This window comes from Apodemus sylvaticus, chromosome 18 (genome assembly GCF_947179515.1).
Source record: "Apodemus sylvaticus chromosome 18, mApoSyl1.1, whole genome shotgun sequence".
Lineage (NCBI taxonomy): Eukaryota > Metazoa > Chordata > Mammalia > Rodentia > Muridae > Apodemus > Apodemus sylvaticus.
In genome coordinates this window covers 62194646-62215100 of record NC_067489.1, presented here as the reverse complement: position 1 = coordinate 62215100, position 20455 = coordinate 62194646, and the positions used below count along the sequence as shown (strand labels likewise).

General features: G+C 43.9%; 1 protein-coding gene across 1 annotated transcript in view; it reads left to right on the top strand.

Moving 5' to 3' along the window:
• Positions 1-20455, top strand: part of Cpe (carboxypeptidase E) — a 100628-nt gene that overhangs the window by 67004 nt on the left and 13169 nt on the right. Inside the window, exons 2-5 of the mRNA XM_052162532.1 lie at positions 7574-7770; positions 9405-9572; positions 16834-16951; positions 18779-18961. Coding sequence (XP_052018492.1) covers positions 7574-7770; positions 9405-9572; positions 16834-16951; positions 18779-18961 — 666 coding nt within the window. The remainder of the gene's footprint in view (positions 1-7573; positions 7771-9404; positions 9573-16833; positions 16952-18778; positions 18962-20455) is intronic.

Sequence of the window (20455 nt, the reverse complement as noted above, 5' to 3'; positions counted from 1 at the left end):
GGGTCTTAAAGCCCACACCCACAGTGACATACCTACTCCAACAGGACCACACCTCCTAATAGTGCCACTTCCTGGGCTGAGCATATACAAAACATCATAGTATCTCATTTTCTGACACTAATTTTCTCCTTGCTTTGGCAATACAAACTCCCTAGCCAATGTAGTACACAATGGTTAGTCAGCCTGTCTGGCATTTCTATGAGGAAAGGGGCTAAAATGGCCTTCCTTCCTGCCTTCCTTCCTGTCTTTCTTTTCTTTCTTTCTTTCTTTCTTTCTTTCTTTCTTTCTTTCTTTCTTTCTTTCTTTCTTTCTTTCTTTCTTTCTTTCTTTCTTTTTCTTTCTTTCTTCCTGTCTTTCTTTCTTTCTTTCTTTCTTTCTTTCTTTCTTTTTTTCCTTCTTTCCTTTCTCTTCCTCTCCCTCTATTTATCTATCTATCTTTCTTCCTTCCTTCCTTCCTTCTTTCCTTCCTTCCTTCCTTTCTCCTTCCTTCCTCTCTCTCCCTCTCCCTCTGTCTTTCTTCTTATAGGAAATATAGAAGATATACTGTTTTTACATTTATCTTTACAGTTGGCTGTTTCTTTAAAAGATTTTTTTAGATGGAATTTTATTTATTGTATATGTGTGTTGAGGATCAAACGTGGATCCTGAGGGTTGACAGGAAGCACCTCTACCAGATGAGACATCTCGCTGGCCCTGCTTGAATATTTCTTTTAGATTAGCCTATTGGGCTTCTGAACCTCTGCTTTAAAGTCTCTCAGGTCATTTCACAGTATTCATATCCCCTACATCTGAAAGCATTGCTAGATTTCCTAATGCTTCAAACTATATCTACATGTTGAGCCTCATGGATGTATTTCTTAGGAGTAAAATATTAACATTTCACTTTTGTGGCAAGAAACATTTCTTTAAATTGTGTTTTCTGATATATTTATTTCAAGTCACACTAATACATAGATTTAGCAAATTAAGAGAAACAAGGGTAGGCTTAGAATCTTTTGCTGCCCCAGGTTGGGATTTATGAGGCATCTCTGCCTTTTGTGGCTCTTGCCAGGTTTGTTACCTGTTATGATCCTGTTCTGAAGAGGCCAAAGAATCTGAGTGTGGGGTTCTGGGCTACTTAGTAAGATTTATCTTAAAAAATAAAAATGAAAACAAACCTTTGTGGATTTTAGTTTTAAAACAGAGATTGTTCTTACCTTATTATCTTAGGACTTCTATTGCTTTGACCAAACCCCATGACCAAAAAGCAAGTTGGGGAGGAGAGCGTTTCTCTTTCACTTCCTGATCACAATCCATCATTGGAGGAAGTCAGGATAGGAACTCAAGCAGAGCTGGAACCTGGAGGCAGGAGCTGTGCAGAGGCCATGGAGGGGTGCTGCCGACTCTCTTGCTCGCTCATGGTTTGCTAAGACTGCTTTCTTATAGAACCCAGAACCACCAGCCCAGGGATAGCACCATCAATGATTGTCTGGGTTCACCCCCACTGATCACTAATTGAGAAAATGCCTTCTAGCTGGACCTCATGGGGACGTTTCCTCAACTGAGGTTCCTTCCTTTGATGGCTCTTAGCTTGTGTCAAGCTGACACACAAAAGTACACTTGTGTTCCTTGTATTAATGACAATGCCAATCTTATCTGGTAGATTAGTTATTTCATGCTACATATGACCAAAGAAACTTGATGTTTTTCAGAGAATTTATAAAGGACTGTATTAAATAGGGTTCCCTATGTATGATGACTGCGTTTTAATAACATCTCGATGGAGGACTACTGCCTTGTGAAAAACCTTCAATACTGATAGCTTATTAAGAACTGAGTGGTAATCGACCGGGTACAGAAGGCAAGCTTTCTGGGCAACGCGTGTGCAATCTCCCTGCTCCTGTGCTAATCTTCAATTGCCAACCCCAGAACTTGGCATTTATTACCCAAAGAGGAAATGAATTTGATAGTGAGCGAGGAAATTGTGCTTCGTGAAGCTCTTTGTTTTCCAGTTGCTAGGAGAGAGATAAGAGAGCCCACGAGACCACACGTGGCTCATCAGTTGTGTCCACAAGGCGTGCCGCACCTGGCTGCTTGCTTCAGCCCTGGAAAACCTGGGGCTTGTTCCTTCCTGAATACACCATAAACAGGAAGCCACCTGTCCCTGCGCTACCCTCAGCCCCCAAATAAACTGAAGCCAGGCGGGCAGTGGGAGGATCATTCACTCCAGAAGTTTTCAACCGAGTCTCTGTTTGGGGATTAAGGGTTCTGAAAGCAGTTTCTTCAGAATCTGTTGCTTAGCCTCGAGGACAAAAACAAAAATAACGATTAGAGGATCCTTGCCTGGCGAGGTTTTGTGGAGATCGTGGAGATTAACCTCCTTCTTGGGAAATCAGCTGTTCGCAACCCTGCTGCCTCCACTCCCAAAGAGGACTTTCCGCTAAGACCACCAGCTGTGGAGGCTTCTGAATATTCCTCCATGGGATGCAGAGATCCTTTATGATACCCAGAATTCCCTTCTGTCTTTCACCTACTCCCTTTCACCATGTAGGAAGATGAGATTTGGGTGTTTAACTTACCACTCACTCACGATGTCCACTCACTCAGGATGACTGTTTATCAGGGTCTTTTCATATCACAGGCTCCCTGCACAGCATGGCTGACGGGCCAACAGGCTGACGTCACTTCACCTCATAGAACTTGCAGGCTTAGTGTGGGAGGCAAGGGCAAAATATAGAATTCCAAATGGAGGTGTGAACAAGGCAAGGGCCTCGTGGCTTGTGTAATTCGATGGTTATTATTGATTAGAAGAATGTGAAGATTAAAAAAAAAGTTTGCTTGTGTGTTAATTTGAACATTCTAGGCAACAGCAGGGAGTGTGACTGAAAGAGAAAAGGCTACACCTCTGGGACTGTTGGGTTGGTCAAATCTAGGCCAGGTAGGGAATTTTGGTATGTATACTAGGAGAAAATGGGTAGTTATTGATAGGTTCTTAAGAGAGTTGTAATTTTAAAAGATAACTTGGGTACAGCAAGACGTCCCAGCAGGTAAAGCATTTGCTTCACAAACTCGATGACCTAAGTTTAATCCCCAGACTCATGTGGAGGCAGAAGGAGAGAGCTGGCCCCATAGAGTTGTCCTCTGACATCCACACATCTTCTGTGTCCCTCGCACATCGTACACACATGGGCATATGTACATCAATAATAATAATGAAAAGTTATTTCTTCACAAAAGGTTCCCCCAGGCTTCAGGTGGGGTCAGAGCTGCTGGGAGGCCTATGAGGTGCGGGAGATGGTGTGGTTTAGAATCTTGCAGAAGGGTCGTGGTGTGGTGAACATCCCCCATCGTTGCTTCTGTCCTGAGAGCATTCATGCTCACTGCTGTGTCCTCAAACCCTGCGTTCCTAGAGTCTAGGAATTCTTATTTGCTGTTTTGTTTGCTTCACAGTTCTCTGTTGTCCCTTCTTGCAATCCAACAAATATTATTTTTAATTGTCATGACTCCATCTCCTATGTAATTCAGCCTGCTGAAAAGAATGAGTTTTACATATTCCGGAGCTAACATTCTCTAACGGGCTAATTTCTCTCTGAGGCCAGGGATAACCTTTCTTACTTTGTGCTGTCGCAATTATCTTGATTTTAAAATTTCAATATATTAGTATATTCATTATAACGACACATGTTGTCTCATGTTTTCCCAAAGAATGTTTTTTTTTAAATCTACTCATAAACATAATAAACATTTTTTGGGGGAGTTGCTGTGAAACGAATTTCCTGTACAGGTAAGAACCAGAAACAATCATGAAATATTTTTGAGCAAGATATTGAGTCAAAAGCAAGTGTGTCACGGGGAACGGTGGCACCCATAGCAGAAACAAAGAGAATGCACACAACCCCAAAGCATTTGTGTTCAAATGCAAAAGAAACGGCCAACTGAGGCAGACAGGCTAATGTGGCCGAGTGACTGTCTCTCCTATCACACTCAGTAATTAGTTACGAAGGATAAAATATTAGGTTATGTCTGACAAAGAATCTCACAGTGACAAGATAATGTAGCGGTAATCACAAAACGGGTAGTGTTTTCTCTTTAAAACTGAAACTCAGAGAATTAGTTTAGAAAATTCAGTTTAGTCATTCACTCTGCAAGACATGGGGCAAGCTCACATTTGTGAGATAGGAAACATCAGACTGTGCTGGGGACCACAGTGCCCACCCAAGCACACCGTGGTGGCATGGTTTCTCACTTTAATTTGATTGTATCATGGTCGGTGGCGGCGGTGGTGGCGGTCCCACCTCTCTCCTTAGTCTCCCTCTCTCTATCATTCTTGTCTGTGTTTATCACCTCTCTCCCCTATTTTCCATCCTTTTCCTACCCTCTAATCTCCATTCTCTCACTCCCTTCTTTCACCTTGATTTCTCCTCTCCTCTCTCTTCCCTTCTCATCTCTCTTATCTATTGTAAGGATCCGTTATTTCGCTGAAAAATGGTACCCTGGACTCACAGAGCATGTAAACACAAAGAGTGTTTTGTTCTGCAGAAGTCCAGCATGCTGGGGTCTCCATTACCAAGTAAGAGAGAGACCCCCAAGTAAGCTTGCAGGCCTGATTTAAAGCACAGTAGAGAATTCCTGGGTAGGTAACTTCTTGTTGAGTCCATCTCTACAGACATTCCATCACCAGGGTGTGTGGGCTGGAAACTTGCTGGGGAGGTCTGGGAACTGTTACCGAGGAAGTCTAGAAACTGCTGCTGACCCATTGTCCTTGCTTCAGGGCAATGGCCGGGAGATTCCATTACCTGGGCGTGAAGGCTGGAGCCTGGATTTGTTTTTTGTTCTTTCTTTCTTCTTTTTATTAGTACTTGACTCACCTGGGCTTGCCCAGTTTTTAGGGCTAGACTCCTTAACTGCCAATTTGAAGACTGTCATGGAATCAGCCTTGCCTGCTCACTGTATTCTTTTTCTCTTCCCCTCTCTCTGCAACAGTTTCTCCTGTGCCCCAACCAGATGTTCCACACAGTAAGGGAAGGTGTCCCATGCAGATCTTATACTCAGCAAGGGACAGAGTTAAGGGTACGCTTTCACAGGAAGAAAAACCAGTGTGATTTGAGGTCAGAAATGAAAGGATCTTCTACCCTTCTTCTCCCATCCCATGCGCCTTGACCAGTCCCTTGCAGGGAGTTTAGTTAGAGACTCTTCCTTGAAGGAAAGCAGAGTGAGCTGGATATAAATAGCGCTGACCCACTTCCCACCTGATCCTCAGATTAAGATTAGCCTAATTCAGGAGGTGAGATCACAAGGACACCCAAGAACAGGCTTGCATGGTAAGCAGCCACTCCAGTCAGAGGCTCTACAATCTCAGGAGAAGAATATTTCCATAATACATTTGAGAGAGAGAGAGAGAGAGAGAGAGAGAGAGAAGACTGTACTGTCTCTTACTACTCAGAGGAGCAGTCTCATGATTTTATAAGGAGGAGCATCTTTATAAGTGGGAAACTGAGGTAGAGGATCAGAAAGGAGCAGAGGGAAGGGCCTGGGAAGACCACTTGTCTGCCATGTTCTAGAGCAGCAGGAGTCCTCCCAGAATGCAATTGAGAGAACTGTAGAAATGGGACAGCAACACTTTCTCTCTCTGGATCCTTTGTGCCATCTTGATAACAGAATCAACCGTATTTCCCATTGCACTGGGTAATTCGTTACAAAGGATAAGTTAGGTGATGTCTGACAAAGAATCTCACAGTGACAAGATCATGTAGCAGCAATCACAGTACTGTTAGAACATGACAGCAGCAATCTCACGGCCGTTGCCCGTTTCCACGTTCAGGTATTTGCAGCCATTATTTCTTATCTTCTCTACGAGGTACAACCTGTTGTTTTCTCTATTTTTTAAGGTGAGGAAGCAGAGAAAATGACAGCTGAAATGACTTACAGAAGGTCAGCCAGTAAGAACTTTTAATCTTTATGGTTCAGGGGAGAAAGAGAGTATAGACTTTTAACTAGTGCAGAAGGCCAGGGTTTGCATTCTGGTCTCACGGGCTGTCCAGTCCAGGTCAGGCGTCTTAAGCCGTGTGGACTTCAGTTCATCCATGTATACAATAGAGATGGGTAACAGTATTGACTTATAAACTGTTTGCTGAGGATTATGTAAGAAAACAAAGTATAGGCTATAGCCTGCAAGGGCATATAGTGTCTTCTCAGTGTTGGGGGGTGGGCTCTGTTGGGCTGCCCTTACAAAAGACCATACTCCTGTAAGAAACGGAATCAGCTCAGGACCCCCAAGGCCAAGTGCACAGCACAAAGCAGATTTATTTGCAGCAGGGGGACAAAGGGCAGGGAATAGGAGACAAAGACAGGAGAGAAAGGGTGAAGGAGAAGGGGAAGGGAACAAGGCAGAGGGAGGAGGAGTATTTGTCTGCAGTAGGACAAAGGATTGCCTGTAGATAGAGAGAGACAGATGCGGCCATAGGAAAACAGGTGTTAGGGCAGGCTGTTTAATTTTAATTATGCTTGTTGATTAGGTGAGCCAAAGGGATCTATTGATTGCTGGACTTCAATACTTTGATAACGGAACCTTGGCAGTCAGCCTCAGGAGGAGGAATTGGCCAAATAAGGGGATAGACCTTTGTGGCTGGCTTTAGGAATGTAATCTAACAGCAGAGGGGATGGGGGAGAAGGGTCTGCGCAGTCATGTTTGTGAGCTGGCCAGAGTGCCTTCTGGAGAAACGTAAGATGGGGGTGACACAGACGCGGTTTGATCAACCCTCGCTTCCCGGCAGACAGCTGGTCACCTCCTTAACATGTTCATTTTCACAGGGTCTTTCCTCATTGAGGAGAGAGAGGTCATGATTTTGTCTTCCTGTTAGGATAGCAGATCTTATTCGGCAAGAAGCTTGGGTCTTCAGTGAACCTTAATTACTTCCTTGGTGACTCTACTTCCTCACGCAGGGAGGGCCTCAAGTCTCCACACCTGAACTGTGTGTGGACACGGTGTCCTAAGAGGTCCTCAGCAGGCAGAGAGGACCGGAAGGATGAAGCCGTATCTAGGACGCTTGGGACAGCTCTACCACCTCAGGCAGATTTCTCAGACTTTCTGTTTAGAGGGAAAAGAAGCTGTCGGTTATTCGTAGTAACTTAATAAATAAACAATATCTATTGTGGGCAGTTGCCTAAGCCTCTTTTCTATGGGTGCGATTAAGAGCATGGCCAAAATCAGCTTGTGGGCGAGGTGTTTTATTTGGCTTACACTTCTCATTACTGTCCATCATCAAAAGAAGTTGGGACAGGAACTTGAGGCCGGAACACGGAGGGAACAGAAGGCCATGGTCACACGACGCCTACTGGCTTGTTCCCCACAGCTTGTCTAGCCTGTTTTCTTGAACCGTAGAGGACCAGCTTCCCAGGGCTGGATTCTCTCGCATCTTCAACCTTTCATGGAGGAAATGTCCTACAGATTTGCCTATAGGCCAGTCTTACCGAAGCCTTTCTCAATTAAGATTTCTCTCTTCCCAGATATGCCTAGGTTTATAACGAGCGTCCTCTGCTGTCTTTTTGGTGACGTAGAAAGTGCCTCTTACGATGCCATATTTTGGTCTTCTAGGTGAACCGGAATTTAAATACATTGGGAACATGCACGGCAATGAGGCGGTCGGCCGGGAACTGCTCATCTTCTTGGCTCAGTACCTGTGTAACGAGTACCAGAAAGGGAACGAGACGATTGTCAACCTGATCCACAGTACCCGGATTCACATCATGCCCTCCTTGAACCCCGACGGCTTTGAGAAAGCAGCGTCGCAGGTGCGCGCCCGGCAGGGTGGGACACCTGCCTTCTTCATCTTTCTGGTGTTTTAATACTTGTCTATCCATGATGCCAGAGTAACGCTTAAGGTTCACAGAGAGAGAGGCATAGTCCTACTGCTGGTAAGAAAAAAAGTTTAGAATGTAAAGGAGAAGAAGAGCTCTTCAGCAGAAGCTTTAATGAGAAATTTTGTAAATAAGTTAATACTTTAATAGTGTTAATAAATGACACTTTTTTATTCATAGTTGTGACTAGGCAAAATTGCCTTTAAAACCAGCGCTTCTCAACCTTTGGGCCGCGATCCCCTTGGGAATGAGCCACCCTTTCAAGGGGTTCACGCCTAAGACCATTGGAAAATACAGATCTTTTCATTACTCATAACTCATAACAATAGCAAAATTACAGTTGTGAAGTAGCAACAAAAATTGATTTTATGGTTGAGGGGTCACCGCAACAGGATGCAGGATGCCTGCATAAAAGGGTCTCAGTATCCTGAAGGTTGAGAACCTCTGTAAGCCGTGCCCACGGCTATGCCTGCAGCTGCGCGAACTGGCGTCCTAGCGCCCTCTGCTGGACTGAAGGAAGAATAACTTGCAATTAGGTCATTATTTTACTGAGGTTAAATTGCTTTAATTGGTGGTTTTAGGAAAGGTCAGTAAAGACACTGCACCCTTCTCTGCCACCCTATCCCCACCAAACCAAAACCCAAACCCAAATTCTCATGTTTACAATAAAAATAATTTTATACATTTTAAGAGTGGGGCTAAAGAGGCCTTTTCTTTTCTTTTTTCTTTTTTTTTGGAGACAGGGTTTCACTATGTAGCCCAGGTGGCTGGGAACTTGCTCTGTAGACCAGACTGGACTCACACATATCCTCTGCTTCTACCTCTTGAGTACTGACAATAAAGGCATGCATGTGTAACTGTATCTGGTACTAATGGCTTTTACAGAGAAAATATGTGTGCTCACATTTTGATTGGACAAGATTATGGACATCATAGTTGTTACATGTTCTGTTTATTGTGTAAAATGTAAAATTTTGATGCATGTTGTATAACAGTTAAACATTAGAAACACATTTATCTTATCTCATGCTGATCATTTTATTATAAAGACATTTAGAATCTTTCCTTCAATATTTTGAAATAGAATGCACATTGTTTTAAAAAGAGACCTGTAAAAGGGATTGAAGTTATTAACACATAAGAGACTTACGTTCTTAAGTTCATCTTAAGTTCTTAGGATTATTTATTCGTTTGTAGATTTAAAAGTCAGACTTCTGTGATTCACAGAGTCGATTTTACTTGATGCTAATTGTTGGTGGTGTGAGTTTTAAATAGCTCACCTACAATCAAGTGAGTTTGTACAGACAATTATTGAAGCCTGCTAAACATCACTTACATACAATTATTATTAATCTAAAAGACCATTAATTAAAACTACTTTTTTTCAAAATGCTTATAACTAATAATTTAAATTGGGCACCTTCACGAGTGTGCTGATAAGCAGTGAGTACAGAAATATTGGGAGGATATTACAATAGACAACCTCAGGAATTAATTTTTGAGGGCAGTGGTGAGTAGGCATCGACGGTACTGATAAGCAATGGCGGCTTTTCTGTTGTCTCTCTTAGCCCGGTGAGCTCAAGGACTGGTTCGTGGGCCGCAGCAACGCCCAGGGAATAGATCTGAACCGTAACTTCCCAGACCTGGATAGGATCGTGTATGTTAATGAGAAAGAAGGCGGTCCCAACAACCATCTGCTGAAGAATCTGAAGAAAATTGTGGACCAAAATTCAAAGGTAGCACGGTGCGGCTTTCCCGGGGTCTGTCCCGTAGCTGGGGAAGTTATGTTCCCGTGCCTTCGATACAGTGAACGACACAGGAGTGCCATGAATCGTTTTTTGTTGTTTTTTTGTTTTCTATTTTCAAGACAGGGTGTCTCTCTATAGTCTTGACTGTCCTGGAACCCACTCTGTAGTCCAGGCTGGCCTCGAACTCAGAGACCTGCCTGCCTCTGGTCTCCTGAGTGCTGGGCATACGAGGCATACATCTTGAGTGGGACAGTTACGTTTGATTCTCAAGGCCAAGGCTGGAGCGGCTGGAGTCTCGGACTTTGCTGCCTCTGAGGACTATGGATAAAGTGTGTTAAAGGAAGGGATGGAGAAGCAGAGAACACAGTTTTGAATCTTGGTTGGGGGGAGCCCTTCCCCCCACCTGACCACAAAGTTCCGCGGGACTCCACAGTGTTGATCTTTGTCCTTTCTTCCTAAACCTTCTCCTGTAAAATTCCACATCACCTACTGTCTTAGTTAGGGTTTTACAGCTGTGAATAGAGACACTATGACCAAGGCGACTCTTATAATGGACATCTAATTGGGGCTGGCTTACAGGTTCAGAGAGTCAGTCCATTATCATCAAGGCAGGAGCAAGGCAGAGTCCGGGCAAACATGGTGCAGGAGGAGCTGAGAGTTCTACATCTTCATCTGAAGGCTGCCAGAAGTCTGACTTCCAGGCAGCTAGATGAGGGCTTTAAAGCCCACTCCCACAGTGACACAGCCACTCCAACAAGGCCACACCCACCCCAAGGCCACACCCACTCCAACAAGGCCACACTCACTCCAACAAAGCCACACCCACTCCAACAAGACCACACCTCCAAATAGTATATAGTCAAACTACCATACCTACTTCTTTTTTATCGTTCCTCAAACCTGCTGAGTTTCTTTCCATACCCCATCTGTCTTGGAGGAGACACAGCCTTCCTCTGGGTCCCTTGCGTTCACCCACACTTCCCAGTACTCGCATCCTTGCCTGGTGTGTTCTGTCAGCTGCTGTGTAAGATCCTCCGAAGTTCCACATCTCTAATTCCTTCCAGGACGACCCCCCCCCCCCCCGGGATCCTCTGTTGTTCGGTTTCCCTTGCTCACGGGGTCCCCTCATCAGGTGGTACCTAGGACACCAAGCTCAGTTTATCTAGAAAGAAGTGTTCCCCTTGAACAGCTTTTGTTTCCTCCATCCCTATCATCACCGTCTTTTGCTTCCTATCTCTGTCACTGCACGCCAGCAATTGACCCTTATTTCCCAAAGACTTGACCTCCTGACCCCATTCATTTCCCTCTCAGTCCCTGGCTTAGCTCAGCCCCATTGTCTCCTCTTCCTTCTTTTCGTTTTTTATTTATTTCACTTTTTGGAGATAAGGTCTTAGTACTTAGCTCAGGCTAGCCTTGACTTTGAAATCCTCCTCCTTTTTCTATCCCCAAGAGCTACTGCATCTGCCCTGTGGCATCCATTATTTCTATGATGTTCTTAAGTGAGATTTTGGAAAGTACAATCTCATTATAGTTCCGGGACTCCACAGATGCCCTGTGGATGCTGTGGCTGCTGGCTGACTTATTCCTTAAGCTGCCTCTGGTGGTCATCTACTCTAGTTATACCCCCAAGTATATACACCATTTGCTAATAATACAGTGTTCACATTGGCTGCTGTTCTAGTTGTTTAGAATATTCTTCCCTTCCACTTTGAGTCACTTCCCCCATGTGACCTTTCCCTCTCTGAGACAGCTCCTGTTTGATGTTCCTTGTGTCCTGTGAATGTGTCTGCAGCAGGGGCACTGTTCTTATACAGAGTTGCGCATGCCTGATAGCATAGTTCTTTACTTATAGGGTTGTTTGCTCTTTGACTTCAGCCTTCAGTCCGTTGCTTGCAATGATTCATAGCTGAGCCTGACACACAGTCAGCTGAGGGCCTCATATGACTAAACATAAACGAGGCTCACCAGTGAGTTGTCATATCCGAAAAATGCACCCAACAGAAATCAACAGCTGGAGTTCAGACAGGCATCCATCGAGTGTAGAGACCCTGGGAGGAGGCTCCTGCAGGTGAGGAGTTGCAGATTGTTGGCTTGGAGTTCTGTGGTGGGATTCTGCATGTAGGATACGGGCTGAGTTTATGCAAGGGGCTAGTTTGAAACATGGGCTGTGTATGGAGGAGGAGTCTCACAGTATCTGGTAATAAGAGACAAACATCCCTCCTTCTGAGTCATAAATGTCTTTGTAGTTTTTTATCCTGAAAATGACTTTCAGGAGAAGGGAGAGGAAGCAACAGGGCTGGGTGGAAGAGGGCAGTGCAGTGTAATCACCTGTAAGGTGTTGGAAAGGAGGCTGTGGAAGCTGTTTGCCCACACACTTTCTCTAGTGCATGCATTAATATATCTTTGACTCTGAGAAAAGAGGAAAATAACTCCTGTTGCCCCTCATAGGAAACCTGTGAGAATTTCTTCTTCACAGGAAGACTGATTGGAAACTTGGTGCACATGAGATTGTTTCCAGTCCATGTAGCTGTTTTCCTCTCTAGTTAAACCGGACTTATCCGTGCATGGTTGCTCTCTGCTGTTGGCATTGCTTTGGGCAATCTCATTAAGAGATGCCAACGGAGCCTGGGCTGATGGCTCACTAGTAAAGAGCACTTGCTGCTCTTACAGAAAACCTGAGTTTGGTTCACAGGACCAATGTCGGGAAGATCACAACCACTGTAACACCAGCTCTATGGGATCTGGTGCCCTCTTCTGGCCTCGGGAGGCATCTGCACTCATGTGCGCATACCCACGCAATTACAAATAAAAATAAATCTTTAAAAAAGACAAGCTTATGTACTCTTAAAATGAGAGATTTCATTTAAAAAATGCCAATGTCACTTTTACATTAAACAACTGATACATAATTCAACTTTAATTTATTACTCAAGATATGAGTAGGATTTATTTGTTATAGTAAATTTTTAGTGGTTTGAATAATAATGGTCTTCACGGACTCATGTATTTGAATACTTGGTTGTCAGTTGATGAAACTGTTTGGGGGTTGGGAGGTGTTGGAAAAGGATGTCACATCCCTGCCCTGCTGAACATGGACTCTAACCCTCTCAAACTGTAAGATCTATGTAAACTATTTCTTCTATAAGTTTCCTTGGTGCCAAATCACAGCAATAGAAAAGTAACTAATAAGAGGTAACTAGTAATCTGTGTCTGGGCCCCCCTCCTTCACTTTTGACATTAAGAATAACACAGTATTTAGAATCAGAGCAAGTGTTTCATTAATGGTTGTATGCAGTCTTCATTTTCCAAGTTCCTATTTCTCAACATAGCATCTTTACCCCTCAAAAAGGGCTTTGCTTTTGCAAGATTTGTTTTGTTTTGTGTGCTGGGAATTGTGGTTTAGAATGCAGAGTTCCTTGGATACAGATTCGGGGTCTGTGGGTTATATGTATGACAGATGGCAGGAAAAAGATACCCCGTTTCTCTAGGAAGCCCTGCAGATGTCGCCGTGCTCCAGAGAGACACCATTAGGGACCAATACTGTCCTCATTTTTCATATATTAGGAGTAAATATCTTCTCTCGCTTTCCCAGTTTTATCCCTAAGTCATTTCTCATCGGGCCCCTATGTGCTGCCTCTGCGGTTGCTTGAGTTCAGCACACAAGCCTTGGCCTGAAAGGCTTGAAGACAGCAGGGCTTAAAATACATCCGATAATTTATTAGTGTGAAGCTTCTCTTCACTGGCTGGAGTTGTGAAGGAATCTGAATAAATATAGCTTTCACATATTTAAAATGCCAAAGCCATCCAATTGTAGAACATGCCACTGAGATAGTCTTAGTCTTTAAAATGGAAAAGTTCAGAAGTTTTAAAAACTTTATTTACTTATTTGTGCACGCATGCATGCGTGTGTGTGTGTGTGTGTGTGTGTGCCTGTGGGTCCTTCAGATAAACTCAGATTATCAGGCTTAGCTGCAAAGCCCCTTTCCCCCTGAACCATCTTGCCAGCACACTTACAGGAGTTTGAAAGTTTTAAGGTCATAAATGGTTGTGTAGTTTTCCAGGTTCTTGCTTTTAGGGGTTCTCCGCAGAATGGGTCAGTTAGATATGGGCTCCCAGCATTAGTCAGGATGGAAGACTGCTCATAGTCAGAGAGAACTTCTCTTTATTTTGTTCAATTGTGGAATCTACTTGATTGCTTTTGAAAAGAGTAACATATATATTAGCGATCCTTTCTCTCTCCCTCTCCTCCCTTCTCTTCTTTTCTGTTTGTTTCTTAATTTTTTGTCTGTTTTTATTTTCTCCTTTTTAAATTTTTCTTTCATACATATTTATTTTTCTACTTCTCTTCTTTTTCAAGTCTTCTTGCTCAGGCCAGCCTTAAACTTCCCAGCATAAAAGATCAAAGAATGATATCTATTCTCAGTGGGAAACCATTGCATCTTTTTTTTTTTTTTGAGGGGGGAACAATTGTTAAATCCAGTTTTTTTTTTCAACATGACAATGTGATATACTCACCATGAGCTTAAAGTGTATTTTTTTTTTTTTTGGATTTGTTTTTTTTCGAGACAGGGTTTCTCTGTGTAGCCCTGGCTGTCCTGGAACTCACTCTGTAGACCAGGCTAGCTTCGAACTCAGAGATCCGCCTGCCTCTGCCTCCCAGAGTGTTGGGATTACAGGCGTGCGCCACCACCGCCCGGCTTAAAGTGTATTTTTACCATAAGACCATCGGTCCCAGGGATGGTGAACTGCTGCAGATACAACTGTCAAGGGCTAAGGAAGAGGTCAGAAGTGGAGAAAGCGGGAGCCAGCTGGTCCCTGTGCGGGTCATCTGTGGCGGGGTGCATGTGGAGGTCTGAAGACAGCTTGCAGGAGCTAGCTCTTCTTTTCCCCCATGTGGGACCCCAGGATCCTCAGGCCTGGCAGCACCTGCTTTCCTGTCCTTTTGTATTGGGGTTTACGGTTTTCATATTAAGTGTTGAAGACTTAGCTCCTGGCTGGTAGCACTCTACAGAGGTGTGGTAAGGGTGATAGTACAGAGATGAGCTAATCCATTGCCGAGTAGTCGAACAGGTCACTTGGGGCACAGCTGGGAAGGCAGAACTTCTTCCCTGGATTCATTTGTTCCCCGCTCTCTCTCCCCTCCTGCCCTCCCTCTGCCTCCATCCACCTCCCCTTCTTTCTCTCCCTCCCTCTCTTTCTTCCTCTGATCCTATGGTGTGATAACAGAATCTATGCTAATCTTCTTCTATGAGCCCGCTTACCAAGCACACAGTCATTGGTCTCTGTGACCCTGTAATCCCAGCACTTGGAAGGCAAGAGGCAGGAGGGTGGGGGAGGTAATGGTCAGCTACAACTTGAGTTAAAAACTGGGTTTTGTGTGTGGGGGAATCTTGTTTCCAACTTAAACATATATAATAAAACGAAGGAAAGCATTCTGTAATAGAAATGCATATTAGCAATATGTATGTATAAAAGAGAGCTAACAGACAAAAGGTAAGGGCCATGTGAAAGTCCATGTGCTCAGGACTGCATTTAAGCTTGTTCCAAACAGTTTTTTTTTTTTTAAGTTTTAAATTTCAAATGAATATGTTGTTACAAACAGGATAAATCAGATATAAAAAAGTAGATGTGTTCTGGGACAAAATTATGAAGTCATTTACATTTCTTTCTTTGAGCTTGTATGTCTTTACTCTATAATCTACATCTAGCATTGATTAGCAGAGAGACTAAAACCAACCAGTCAGATAATAAAAATGGCGCTCACTCTTTCTGTTTTTTGATTGACATGTTACTTTACATTTATGGGATTTGGCATGGTCCATCCGTACATATGCGATAGCTCAGTCAGGGTGATCGGCATCTCCAGCCCCTTAGGCATGCACTGTCTCTTTGTACTGAGAAATAGTAAACTTTTTTCTAATTCCTTTGAAATTCTGTTTGTTTACTTATCCAGTGTGTGTGTGTGTGGTGTCTGTGGAATCCAGAAGAGTGTTAGATTTTTCGAAGCTGGAGTTATAGATGCTTGTGAGCTGCCTGATGTGGGTGCTGGCAAGTGCAGCTAGGTTCTCCAGAAGAGCAGGCAGTACTCTTGATCTCTAAGTCGCCTCTCTAGTCTTCTCCTGGGTCTTTATAAACAGTTACCCTGCTGTGTTGTGGAACACCAGAAGTTATTTGTCCTGTATAAACTTCCTTTGGTACCTGTAAACTGTACCCTCTTCTAAACCACACCTCGCACGTCTGAACCCCTATGGGGGAAATCAGAACACGATTAGTACTGAACAGCTCATCGTCTAAGGTCAGCGCGGTCCCTAAGCCCTGTAGCCTGGGTTTGAGTCCTTGGCTATGTAAACTTGGACGCTGCTTAGCTGCACTCTGGCTTTGGACTTCGCCCTAATACACAGCGAATAGTTGCAGATCCAGTGAGGACGCTTCAGCCCTCAATAGAAAACCTGCGTGCAAGACCTGGTTGCAAACAGCACAGAAATACAAAACTACAACCGCGGATGCCACCACGTAGTCTGTCCTGAAAAGACAGGGTGGCTCTTATCTTAAGGAAGCCTTTCCTTTTTTTCCGGGGTGCTAGATAGAGGTTTGAGGTCCTTCCTACTTGCTATGAAAGGCTCATCACACAAAAGAACCAAGTTGATTTTTTTCTTTTGTTACGAATTTATTGTTATTTACTTCCAAGAAAGACCACGAATCAGTGAAAAGACAGCACGAGTTCCTAAGAGGTGTGCTTCTGTTTACATCGTAAGATGGTCGTTCCAAAGGAAGCTGATTTTCAGAGAGAGACTTGGTCTGTTTTCTTTCACAAAGGCAATGTCTGAAGTAGTTGAAGGGAAGTGGAAAAAATAGTAAGACATAATGGGAAATCAAATCTGCATGGAGGAAAAACAGGTTCAAATTCTGAACATTGACTTGTGCAGAATTATTCTTAAGGTTGTGTGAGCTATGGCAGACAGAGGAAGGGGCCCCAATGTGATCTGCATGTTGTTTTCAAACCAAGAGAGGAGAGAGAGAGACAGAGAGAGAGACAAAGACAGAGAGACAGAGAGACAGAGAGACAGAGAAGAGAGAACATTTCCTCAAAGTGGAACTTTTAAGGAAATTTAAGCACGTCTGAACTATTTTTCATAGCAAATCCTGGCATGTTGAGCATTGTTCCTAATTTTGGTTTCTCTTCTTTTCTGTGACGTCACGATGGCAACTGTCAGCTTCTGATTCTTGTGATGCTTACTCTTTCAAACAGCTTGCCCCCGAGACCAAGGCTGTCATTCACTGGATCATGGACATCCCGTTTGTGCTTTCTGCCAACCTGCACGGAGGAGACCTGGTGGCCAACTACCCGTATGACGAGACTCGGAGTGGTAGGTAGTCCCCGCCCCTGGGAGTGGCTTAGGTCTCAAGTCAGATGTCTGCATTAGTTGATTAACTCTTGAAGAAGATAAGAGGAGAAAGATGGAAGGCCCAGAACAGTGGCTCTCAACCTGAGCGTCTCGACCCCTTCACATATCACATATCCTACATATCAGATTAGAATTCAACACAGGTTTTCTTTCTTTCTTTCTTTCTTTCTTTCTTTCTTTCTTTCTTTCTTTCTTTCTTTCTTTCTTTCTCTCTCTCTCTCTCTCTCTCTCTCTCTCTCTCTCTCTCTTTCTTTCTTTCTTTCTTTCTTTCTTTCTTTCTTTCTTTCTTTCTTTCTTTCTTTCTTTCTTTCTTTCTGGTTTTAGAGACAGGGTTTTTCTGTGTAGCCCTGGCTATCCTGGAACTCACCGTGTAGACCAGGCTGGCCTTGAACTCAGAGAACCATGTGTCTCTGCCTCTTGAGTGCTGGGATTAAAGGCCACCGCCACCAGGTTCTACAGTACGATTCATAGAAGTAGCAAAATTACAGTTATGAAATAGCAATGGAATAATTTTATGACTGCCCCCTCCCTCACAACATAAGGAACTACGTTAAATAGTCAGAGCCCTAGGAAGGTTGAGAACCACTGTAAATTCAGGCCAGTCTCCCGGTCTCCGTTAAAGCGGGTCACAGACGACATTGGAGAGCTTCATGTACAGTGCGGCTTATAAAGGGAGGCAGCCTGTGCCGTGCACGCTGCCTATGGGAGTCCCAACGCATAGCCCGCTCTCACTACTGTCCCCTCCTGTCACAGAGGCGAAGTCGTGCTGTGACTTTTCCCTAACGGGTTTTTAGTTCAGCTTCAGCCAAAGCAAGCCATAGAGAGAAATTCCCCCTCGGAATCCCCTCTCAGAGAACCCTGAAGGGCAATATCTGTGTAAATACAGTCTGAGATACTGAAAACCCAGATTTGAAGAAAGTGGGGTCAGACAGCACTGTAAGATACACTTTGTATCCTGTGGTTTTTACTGTTTGCTGGGCAACTCGTCGGCCAGGCATCATTATAACACACGAATAATAATACAGGGTATCGAAAGAAACCACCTTTCCTGCTATAACACCCACCAGCAGGGAAAGCTTAGAAACAGCTGAGATTCAGTGTCAGACAGTCCGTGTATCAATAGTTCGTAGTGCTTATACAATTGCTACTGGTGATGTTTTCAGATCACATTAATTAATTAATTTATTTATCTATTATTTATTTATTTATGATAAGGTTTTGCATAGCCGAAGTTGTCCTAGAACTTTGCCTAAAATTCAGATAGCCAAGAATGACCTTGAACTAGATCCTTCCTCCCCCCCCCCCCCCCCCCGATTTCCCAATCTCGTCCACCCCTGTGCCCTACCAATGAACACCTTATTAAGCTAAACAATTTAAATAATGGAAATATTTCTATGTCGCCAGGTCCAGCCCGCTGTGGCCTCACTATCTATTCCTGTGAAGCTTTCGGTTCCTAAGCAGAGTATGCACTCTATCTAATCTCCCATCAAAGTCCTAACGAGGCCCGACCCTGCTTAACCCCTGAGGCCGGGGCTTTCAGGGTGGTACGCTCATAGGTCATTCTGTCTAGTCTTTACATTTGAGTGTTAGGGATGAAAGCCATACAACCTGAAAACTAAACAGGTTTGTTTAGTTTTGTTTGATAGTTTAGCTTTCATCTTCCCTGAAAACTTTCATCTTTCTAAAAGTTACGTCAGCAGGGGCCCCAACAGTGAATGACTCTTCAGCAAGCAAGCGGTGCTTTGGGTCGCGGTCCGTTTCTCCCATCTGGTGAATTCATTTTTCTAGGTACTGCTCACGAATACAGCTCCTGCCCCGATGATGCAATTTTCCAAAGCTTGGCTCGCGCATACTCGTCTTTCAACCCAGTCATGTCTGACCCCAATCGACCTCCCTGTCGCAAGAATGACGATGACAGTAGCTTTGTGGACGGAACGACTAATGGTGGCGCTTGGTACAGCGTCCCCGGTGGTGAGTGCCCCCTTTGCTCTCTGGTTCTGTGAACTTGGCTTCTTTTATTTACCACGTAAGACTCAGAGAACTTTCACTCTTCCTCAGTCGTTAAAAAAAAGTAGATGGAACTTTGAGCTAATTCAGCAAGGCGATTGTTACAAGTTATTTTGTTTTCGTGGATTTAAAAATGGAGGTGCTGCCAGTCGGTGGTGGCACACGCCTGTAATCCCAGCACTCTGGGAGGCAGAGGCAGGCGGATTTCTGAGTTCGAGGCCAGCCTGGTCTACAGAGTGAGTTCCAGGACAGGCAGGCTACACAGAGAAACCCTGTCTTGAAAAAACCAAATAAAAAAAAAAAAAGGAGGTTGCTGCTATCTGAAGGAGTACGCTGGGAAAACAGAAGCTGAGTATTGGTAACGAGCCACTTTTCTAGTTCAACTCTCTGCAGTGAGAGGGCATCCCTATATTAGGCCATGCCTTTTGTTGTAAGCAAGCATGCATTTTGGAGGCCATGCAACAGGATTTAGCAGACCTTGGGGAGTGGTTTGACTGAGAATAGCCTCTATAAACTCATATTTGAAAGCTTGCTCCCCAGTCCATGGAACTGTCGGGGTCACACCTTCCCCCCTCAGATCAGGCAACACCTGTGCCTCCCCTGCACCACTTTGCAGAACTTATTTGCCAAATTGCCCCAGCTTCTAAGAGATGTCTCACCTCAACCAGAGAGGAAGAGTGAAAGTAAAGTCATTGATAACTTAAGGAATATTTCTATGCCTCACCTGGTAATAGAGAGAGCAAGAGCTTTGCATTTTGATTCATTATTGCCCTAAGAAAATGTTCTTCATGTTTTCTATGGTACAAGTTTCTTCTGTTTTTACTCAGAATTTGCATGTGGACAGGTAAGATCTAATACTTTTCCTTCGTAAGTTGAGATGTGTGGTCTATGTGAGATTTAAGATTCAGAGTACATTAAATGCATCAGGTGGAGAATAATATATGTTTACCTTATATTAGACAGCAATTTTGTACTTTGCCGTAAGACACTGGTTTTGCCCATTATATATCGAGTTGTTGTAACTTAGAATCACCCAAGAAGAGCATCTCAAGTGAGAGACATTCTAGATCACACTGGCCTGGCCACATGTCTGTTGATTGTTAATTGATGTGGGAAATCCAGCATGCTGTGGGTGGCACCATTCCCTAGGCAGGGACTCCTGAGTTATGTGAGCTGGGGGAGATGAGAACTAGCAGGCACCAAGGGTGGATTCGCTTAGAATTAAAAAAAAAGAGGAAATTTTGGTGATTTCCTTGGAACAACCTCTCCAAGCATGCAGTGTATCATCTCCATAATATAAAGTGATATGGATTAGCAAAGCATTGAGAAGGTTCATGGTAACCATAGCAACGCCTTAGTCAATCACATCCCACTGTAAACAGACTAAGAAAAGCTCAGAAGATCTTTAGCTCCATGTTATACTTTTATTTCTGTTGCTGTGACGGATACCCTGACCAA